The sequence below is a fragment of the Danio rerio genome, chromosome 13, assembly GCF_052040795.2.
Source record: "Danio rerio strain M-AB ecotype USA chromosome 13, GRCz13ab, whole genome shotgun sequence".
In the NCBI taxonomy this organism is placed as follows: Eukaryota; Metazoa; Chordata; class Actinopteri; order Cypriniformes; family Danionidae; genus Danio; species Danio rerio.
In genome coordinates this window covers 20,308,797-20,318,755 of record NC_141033.1, presented here as the reverse complement: position 1 = coordinate 20,318,755, position 9,959 = coordinate 20,308,797, and the positions used below count along the sequence as shown (strand labels likewise).

Here is a 9,959-nt window from a genome sequence, read left to right as displayed (position 1 = left end):
AAACAATCTTGAGAAGTAATTTTAGCCAAATCTAAAAGTACATTATATTGCATTACAATAAGAAATTTCTATGTTACATTTGACATTGTTTGGTTGTTGTGTTTTAATGCATTACACTTACTAAGATAATTGTCATGAAACTCTGAAACAGGTCATTATAACTGTTATATACAATCTCCAAACAATCACATCATTAAATCTGCTTTTGCAATATTTAAATAGTCGTCTGAAACCCTCCACCTTCCCCAGCTCCACCTGTCTATATCTGCAATGGGTATCATGTATGCATATAAGAGTTGTCAAATAATTAAAAACCTAAACTGCCACTAGGTGGTAGTAAATGTCTGAATGTGAAAGGTTAATCCATCCAAAAATATAAACTCTCTCATGATTTACTCAACTTAAAGGTATCTTAGGTGTATATGACTTTCTTCTTTGAGTCAAATCCAATAATTCTTCATTTTTCTTCGGCTTAGTCCATTGACTTATCAGGGGTCACCACAGTGGAATGAACCACCATCTTATCCAGCATATGTACATACCACCCAGTACTGGGAAACACCCATAAACTCTTGCATTCACACATATACACTACGGCCAATTTAGTTTATTCAATTCACCTATAGTGTATGTCTTTGGACTCGGGGGAAACCCATGTGAACACAGGGAGAACATGCAAACTCCAAACAGAAATGCCAACTGACCCAGCCGGGGCCCGAACCTTCAACTTTTTGCTGTGATGCGACAGGGCTAACCACTGATCCACAGTGCTGCCCCAAATCCAATCAGAGTTATTTAAAAAAATGTGTCTTGCCTATTTCAAGCTCTATAATGGCACCAGTCGGCTGATTTTTATTAGCAGTCCAAAAGAAATCCAATAAAGCACATCCATCCATAATAAAAAGTGCCTCTCATGGCTCCGGGGTTGAATAAATGTCTACTCCAGTGAATTCATGCATTTGTGTAAGAAAAACATCCATATTTAAAACTTTAGAAACCATTTTGTGTAACTTCTGGGGACCACTGTTTGTTGTGTTCTTCTTCTTCTTTGGTGCTAATGCACCTCAAAAATTCACCTTAAAAAAAAAGCAGAGGACGACGATGAATGGCAATGATGAATGACTGAAGGTTCAATGAAAAATAATGTATGAAGTTTTAAATATTAACATTTTTCTCACAAAACAGCATCGGTTTGCTAAGGGAGAATTTTTCTCATCCCCAGAGTTGCGTGAGGCACTTATTATTATCAATGGATTGAACATTTTTTGGATAAAAATCAGCCGACTGTAGACATTGTAAAGCTATAAAAGGACCAAAAAAAATAACTCTGATTGGATTCGACTCAAGGAAGAAAGTCATATACACCTGGGATATTGTGAGGGAGAGTTTTTAGGTGAATAACCCTTTCAAGAGTTCACACTTAGCTGATGATCGATTATAAAGCTTGTTTGGCATGCTGTCCCGAGAGAGAGCCCTGAGCTCATAAGATCCTCAAGCCCGGGGCTCCCTCCCGTTTGCAGCACGAGAGGGGAGTTTGAGCTCAGGTAGATCTCGAGAACTCCCCTGGTGTAGTAGCTAATGAACAGATAGTGATTGGTCTTAAGAGATAACTGCTTACTAGGAGCATGTCTATTGTGCCGCTTTGGATTAGTCAAGTAACTCAAGATGCATGTTTTTGGACGGTGGGAGGAAACCGGGGAACCCAGGGGTAACCCACGTGAGCACAGGGAGAACATGTAAACTCCACACAGTAAAGTCAGCTTGCTTGGTAAGGACTAGAACCAGTGCCGTTCTTGCTGTGAGGCAACAGTACTAACCACCGAGCCACCCATCTAGGAAAGAAGGAGGAGCAGGAGCGGAAGGGGGGATTCTTCAAAATGAAGATGATTATATGGAACTTAGGGTATTTATAGTGGCTTAGAAATCGTCTCATTGGTGAATCATACATTGAATAATGCGGGACCAGTCGAAAGGATCATAAGCAAGAGATCCTCTCGAAATTAGTTTATAAAAAAACTTTACTTTAATGACTGGGTAACTTAATCACACCATTTTGGCATCATGTGATTCACCAATTAAATGTATAAAAAGCAAGGTGACCTTTCCTTCTAATAACTTCATTAATCTATTTAACATGTTAAATTGATACCCCAAATGCATATACATGGAGCAGCATGTCTTAAAAGCTCACAGCAGCATCTGTGTCTGCATATCGGTTGGAGCAGGTCCATTATTGCACTGCATTAGCACACAAAGCAGATCCAGTCTGCAAAACACTACAATATTCTTTAACTTCCTAAAACTAATTATCATAATTAAAACAAATGACCAAAATTACTAGTTATAGAGTTTCTAAACCAAAACTTTATCTAAAAGAGCCTGAAGCCTAAGAGAGTAAATTTCCCCTTGTGCTGTCATATGTTCAACCTGATGACTCTAGAGAAAACTTCATGCTGTTCCAAGCAGTTTCTGGACACAAGTAGGACAGTAAATAAGGTTTACGCAAGCTGTACCTGGAAATTGCCGACCATAATGAGTCCAGCAGCACAGATCCAGCCGGTGGAGAGACTTGCTGTGTTCAACACACAGTTCTGGTGTTTCTCTATCACATGGGCATAGCGCAGCAACACAATCACCATCACTGAGGGTGAGAAAAACATAATGAAGTTTATTTAAAGAAACACCACAACCAACATAAATTTAAAGCACACAGGGCATTTTTTTAAAAATTGATTATCCATAATGAAAAATGCCTAGCAGACTACAGCAATCTGGTTTTAAAATACAGGACAAGTTTGTGCAACCATCAGAAGAATTATAGCAGCAATCAAGAAAATGTTTTTTTGCTTTCAATGTTTTACAATGCCTAGAATATCTAAATTATGTGACTTCATATGCATGCTCATATTTGCTAGACACTATTAAACAAAGTTCATTCAAGTTTTTTCCTGTGACAATAATCAATATATGGACATGGCTTTAATTATTTTTGGTGACGCAATATATATCGTCCATCATGATTACATAAAAATGAATTTCTTCAACATTGTAGCTGATTGCGCAGCTTCTGTCTAATCTCTACTGGAAACGACTTTACAAACAATGCTTACTGACAGCTGAAGAAAAGGAAATTTTTTTTAATTTTCACGAAAACTATTGACAGTTTAGGAGAAGCTGTCCAAAAGAGTTCTGTTTCAATTCTCCAGTCCACTTCCAGAAAACTGACAATTGTTATGACCCTGTCTTATCTTTTTCTTACCTTTCAGTGGCCTTGCAGTGTGACGTCACAGTTAATTAGTTAATTTATGGGTGGAGGATGTGTATTTTTAAATATGTTGTAAAGAACTGCACTTCCTCTGGTGGACCGTTATTCCCCAGAGAGGTCATATTGTTCCAAGTCTTTTGTTTTGCCGTCTTATGCTTTAGTGTTGTATTTTGGTGAGAGAATTTCAGATGATTTCTTATTTATTTCAAAATCCTAGACAGTTTGTTATACTTTGTAATTCCCTTTAATAAATGTTTATTTCATTATATACTATTTTGTTAATCTGTTCCTTTTTACGGTACGGTCGGGAGTGAGCTGGCCATAACACAATTCACGGTCAATTACATGTCGTTTTTTGTCCCTTGAATGTGTTTATGCCTATTTATATGCTGTTGTATAATCATTATATAAACACAAGGATAAACTGGACTTAAAATGACAATAGTATCAGTTGTCACAATAATTTCTATGATAATATATTGCACAACAAATATTACTTATTGTGACAGGTCAATTTAAAGTATACACATGCAAAATTACATTCAATAAGCGTCAAATCATGTAGTAAAATCTTTGTAAGTAAAAGGTTACATTAGCATGATACAATATGTAAATGCATGTGAATGTAGGGGATAGATGCAATTCAAAACAATCGAAAAAAGAAAACTTCTGCTGTTGACCTGACAACATCTTCATCAACATCTTCTCTATGACTTCAATTTCTCATTGGTAAATCTTTCACTGAGTTAAATCTTGGATAATATCTATGATGCATATTTAGTTTCTGTTCTCCAAATTTCATTCATAAATTACTAAAATGACTACAACAGTGGGAAATTACCAACAACCGCCAGGTGTTGCGGTGGTGGTGGGGGGTTGGGTTAATTACACTACAAAATAATCTGTGATAGAAGTTCACTCAAAAGTGAAAATTCTTTCTGTCAATAATTACTACTACTCCCGTCATTCCAACCTTCAGAACACAATTTTCTCTTTTGTATCAGGTCATTTTTGAAAAGGTCTCTGCAATACCTGGCTGACTAGCTGGACGTTTGCGTTCAGAAGACATGAGTTGATTATATATGGCTGAGTGACATGACCTGAGATGGCTCTGGAGATTTGGCGTGTTTGCTCACTTTTTTTTTTTTTTACAAACCCTACAAATTGCTTCATCCAAATTATTGGTTCATCTTTCTTGTACACAAATCCAAAATGTTCCCAGGTTGACAATGAAACATTTGGTTTTCCAACGAGATTCATGGACTTGAAATGAAACTTGCTGAATCGTGCCTCATGTTATATTTTAACAGAATCTTTGACAAATAATAAGCTCTTTTGATGTAATATTGTAAAATCTTTGCTGTCACTTTTCATCAAGTTAACAAATCCTTGTTTAATTAAAGTGTTCACTGAAAAGTATTCTAGTTCCAAACATTTGTGTCACAGTAGTGATCATAGCCACACATTTTAAAAGGGTGGTCCACTTCGATATCATAATTCACCATGCACATTCACCATGCACATACACCCCGCCCAGTGAAGGTGCGTGGCCAGAGGTGCTGTAATGTTATAGCAGAGAAAGCTAATATGCCTTACAAACGCTGCTATTTCCACAAAGCTTCTTCTGTTTTTGTATTTGGGCTTCAAGAGGATACGACACAAAGAGAGAAGTGCTTGCATAAAAAAAGATATAGCTCTAGCATTTGACAAAGGACAGCTTCCAGAATCTCTCCCAGTTCAGTGCTGGATTCAGCTAAAAACTCCTCAAAGAAGGAGCAGCTCCAACCATAATAGATGAACTTGTGGATTGTGAGCCACAACCAGTAAGAATTTTTATTTGTTAAAATTGATCTATTACATGAATAGTGCCTAGCGTTAACGGTATGTTATAGTCGAGACTTAAACAAGGATTTAAACAATGGGAATTGATATTTGGCATCATTAACAATTTAACTACAAATTTAAATTTATCCGTCAAACCGCTGTAAACACCCACAATCTTCAGCAACGCTGCAGTGTCTCTATACGACTGCTTTCCCTTTGTTCTCAAATAACGAAATTGCAAAAGATATGTGAATGTTTCATATTACTTACACATGCTTATAACCTGAATGTATGTGAAAGACACTTGTCAGATTTGATTTTAGAGAGCAGGCGTGAGGTTCAGCTGTGTCCTCTTCATTTATCTGATTCAGGCTCACACTGATATGGCTAACAGCTACTCTGACTGATAGTATTTACACAACAGAGGCAAGGCGTGTGCTAGTATCTGGACGTGACACTTCCTGGTGACGTGGAGCCAATTCGTGAATCACAACACATTATGTTAGCTGACCAATGGGTGGGCTTTCGGAGAAACTAGGAAATTTAATAGCCGTTTTTATGTTAGCTGATTAGCAATATATAATCAAAGTAAGATATATGAAAAAATAACTTGATTTTTTACAATTGAAGCATGAGCACATGTTGCTTTGCATCTTATAAACACAATCAAGACTTAAAAATATACTCTGGACCACCGCTTGAAAATAATTCAAAACACTGTTTTGAAGAACATAAAAACATTTATTGGCTCCTGTTTTATATCAGATGTTTGAACAAATACCATAACTCTTGGTGACATACGGTATGTTTTTATGCTAGGTTAGTGTGACCTAACAAACGAGACACAAGAAGGAAAGTCTATTTTCTACCTTTCTCAAACAGCTGGCTCCTAGTCTGACTCACTTTGACAAAACACCATTTCCAGTATTCTTGGATTCATTATTCACTGGAAAGTCTACTATATAGTCAACATGGAAAGACGAGGAGAGAGTGGATAAAAGAGGTGCTTCATGGGGAGACCTTTAACGTAAATCAGGCGGCTGCAATCTGCTCAACTGTTTTACTGCTTGGTTAATGCTTAATGAAAAGTGACTGGGGCAGATGTGGCCCGTTAGAGTGGGGGGAACAGACAATAAACCGCCCCTCCTTTCTCAGCCCAAACCAACTACCAGAATATTCCTAGAAGTAGTTTTGTGTGAACATTACAGCTCTCACGATTACTTAAGAATAACCATATGAATTTATCTATTGGTTAGTCTTGCTTCAAGGCTGGCCCACACGGAATCGGCTGATTTTTTTCCCCATCATTGAGTATTTATTTACTTGTGTAAATGTGTGTAAATTTATATTTATTCAGTTTTTATTTTTAGTAATTAATTTCAGTAATATTATTGATTAATATGAAAGTGTTCACTTTATACTTTATACTTTATACTACAGTTTGTAAAGTAATATTTTCTGTTTTTTAGTAGATATATTATATGATAGACTTGCTTTGTTTAAAAAATACATTGATCTACATGGATATGCATTGCATATTAATAAATACAACTTAAAAAGCTGTTATTTTTATCTCATAAATGAAGTTTTTATTTATGATACTCCCAAAATAATTCCGCATAAATCTGCAGATTTTTTACAAAATTCTCCGCATAAATATAAAAAAAATGTTCACAGATTCTGTCTGGCCCTACTTATAGGTCATTATAGCTGATGATTGAGGTTATCCATCATATTTAATAGTGATTCTGAAGAGTTGAGTTAAAGGACAAAGTAGTTTGATGTAATTTTGCAAAAAAAAATAAATAAAAAAATCTGGATACTGGATACAGTGGATACATCAGACTCTTGTTGTTTTTATGAATCATCTATGCTAAACTATACCCTAAACCTTACCAACAGAAAGAATAAAACCAAGCCTAAAATTAATCAAGTGGCAAAACTCTAAAAAAGGCTGGGTTATTTTAACCCTACGTTGGGTCAAAAATGGACAAACCCAATGCTGGGTTAAATTTTTTACTTAAATTTTAGTGGGCTTGTCCATTTTGACCTAACATTGGGCTAAAACAAACCAGCATATTTGAAACAACTATTCATTTTACATTCTTTTTACATAACTTTAAAAACTTTTATCAAATAATGTTTTACAGAGCTCATACTTGAGCCCACTACATCAAAAAGTACAATGCCTTAAATGTGAGCTAAAGAATAAACTGACTAGATAAGGAAAAACCAACATTATGAATGCAGAAATGTAATGCAAACATATAGTACCGTACAAGAGCCATACAAAAATCAGACTAAATTGGTTTATAATCTGCACCATAATTGTATTTTATGTGCAAAAGAGTAAAAGGCTCTTTTGGGTTTAGGGTTTTGGTAACAAATGTCTGTTATGTACTGGGCTGAAGCCTCATTTCTGTGCCACATTAATGCCTGACCAGCTGATTGAAATCAAATAAAGTATGATTCAAATATGTGAAAAAAAAATAAATATATTTAAATCAGTAACTCATAAGTAATATAGCTGTAATTATTGTTAAACCTTTAACATTACACTTTCATTGACAGCAATTGTAAAAAAATATATGCTCAAAACAGGGGAAAAGCACATCAGTGGACATGCACCCTAACATAGCCTGATGTTTATATCATGTCATCCAATATAGTTTTGCCTCTGGTATTATATAGTGTAACTTCAGAAACTATTTTGCACCGATACCATTTTAAAAGTACAGATTTGGCACCAGTAAACTGTTTTATTTTATTTTATTTTGGTTGAGTTTAATCTAAAATACTAAAACATTTAAAAGTAAAACTGCCATAAATAGATTTGTAAAAACAATATAGACTAAAACAAATAATAAAAATGTCATAAATGAATAAAAACATTTAAAAGGCACCTATTTTAACCTTTTTTTTTTTAAAGATTTAATATAAATCTTTTGTGTCTGTAGAATGTGTCTGTAAATTTTTAGCTCAAAATACCCATCAGATCATTTATTATACCTTTTTAAATCTGGAAAATTTGAGCTGTTATGGCATTGTAGCTGTTTTTGTTGCCTGTGCATTTAATGCAAATGAGCTGGTTCACTGTTCCTATGTGCGTGTCAGGGCCGTACGCTTTATGTAGATAAACAACATAGTGACAGACAAGAATGAAGCAGATTGTACTAAAGTAAGAACTTAATCAACGGTTATTTGTTATATTTGTGGAATTTATTTGATAATTGGAGTTAATTCAAGCCTTTCTGCAGCGATGAGTTACACACAATGTCTTTATAAAGTTTGCTCGTGTGCATGTGCGAGCGAACACACATACACGTTTAGCTTAGCACTTTTTTTGCACAGCGAATGTGACAGGATACACATTACTATATACTGTAGTATGGATATCTGTTATGTTAATGTACAAAATAAACCTGATTTTAAGTCCACAAACCGTCTTCTTTTATAATTGTACTGACATGCAGCTGTGGTGATGAATTATGTAGCGATTTTACTGTCTTTATTACAAACATGCACTGTTTTAAAAATGTTTTAAACTTGTGAAACTCCTTCATGATCACATTTAATGATGATTGATGATCATAGCGAGTTAAACAGATCTTTTAATCCCAGTTGCTTTGCCCAAATCCTGTCTTGTTAATATGATATATACGCATACGTTACATGTTGCTATGCATCATGTAAACATGTTAATATGCATCCGTCAATCAATTCGGTGGGCAGGGAAACTGCACTCCTATATCACGTTGTGGTGAGCGCCAAAATGGGAGGGATTTAGATCGTATTTTTATGTCAAGAAATTTTAAAAAGAGACTTATTGTTTTTATATCACTCCAATATGACAGTGGACACACAATGATGGCCCAATCCCAATTCTACCCCTTAGCCCTTCCCCTTACCCCTACCCCTTGTTTTGTGCGTGCACGCCAAGGGGTAGGGGTGTCCCAATTCTCTTTAGCTTGAAGGCGTAGGGCTAAGGGGAAGGGGTGAATAGCCCTTCCAACGAAAATTTTTCAGGACCACACTTGAAACCAAAGGGTAATAAAATTTCCCAGAATACACCTGCCACAAAGGCAGTATTGCTGAACCCAGAAGTAATGAGATCCACAAATTAGTATTTTTTGTCATTATTACGAATTTTTAAGACAAACAAACATGCGTTTTAATATATTCATAACCGCGTTTGTGTTTTACCGTCATGCTCAAAAAAAAAAAACACACACACAAAAAAAAAATGCTACATTTGGCGATCTATAATCCCTATTAATGACTCCTGTACAGCAGTCCCACAACATTCAGATACTCGAATACCCTGTCAGTAATGTCTAGTGGCTGTCAATTGGTATTTTACAGTGTCTGCTATTATATTAATGTTGTTTTTGGTGTGTTTACATTGATGAATATGGCCACTATGTAAACACACAGTACAGTTACGATCTTATTGCCACATTAGATTGTTATGATAACATAATAAATGCCTTAAGTGATTTTCTGAAGATAAATGGCAATAAAAAACACAACGTTAAAAACTACAGCAGTCATGAACATCTGATCTCACATGAAGCATCAGATCGCGAGAACATATGGTGGCGTAGTGCTGTCCCAATTCTTAGGGGTAAATTTTGAAGCCCTTCCCCTTAACCCTCGGTTGTAATGGCCAAGGGGAAGGGGTAGGGGTACAAAAATAGAATTGGCATTTGGCCTAAACCTGCACACAGTTCTGTCCAAACAGCGCCGAAAAGATGATTTTCATCATAGGTGCCCTTTAAAATAAAACCAAAAGAATTATTTTATCATTAATAGTCGTAACAGAGTGCCAGTGATACTAAAATACCAAATCTATCCTGGCTAATCGTACATT

General features: G+C 35.6%; 1 protein-coding gene across 11 annotated transcripts in view; it reads right to left on the bottom strand.

The window, feature by feature from the left end:
* zgc:154058 overlaps nucleotides 1-9,959 on the bottom strand; it is an 86,254-nt gene that overhangs the window by 42,046 nt on the left and 34,249 nt on the right. For 7 of the 11 annotated variants that reach the window (XR_015505498.1, XM_087278621.1, XM_087278620.1 and 4 more), the window contains 1 exon segment: nucleotides 2,514-2,641. Coding sequence is in view for 6 of the 11 variants with exons in the window: in XM_087278621.1 (XP_087134747.1) it covers nucleotides 2,514-2,641 (128 nt within the window). In the remaining 5 variants the exon portion in view is untranslated. 11 annotated transcript variants of the gene reach the window in all.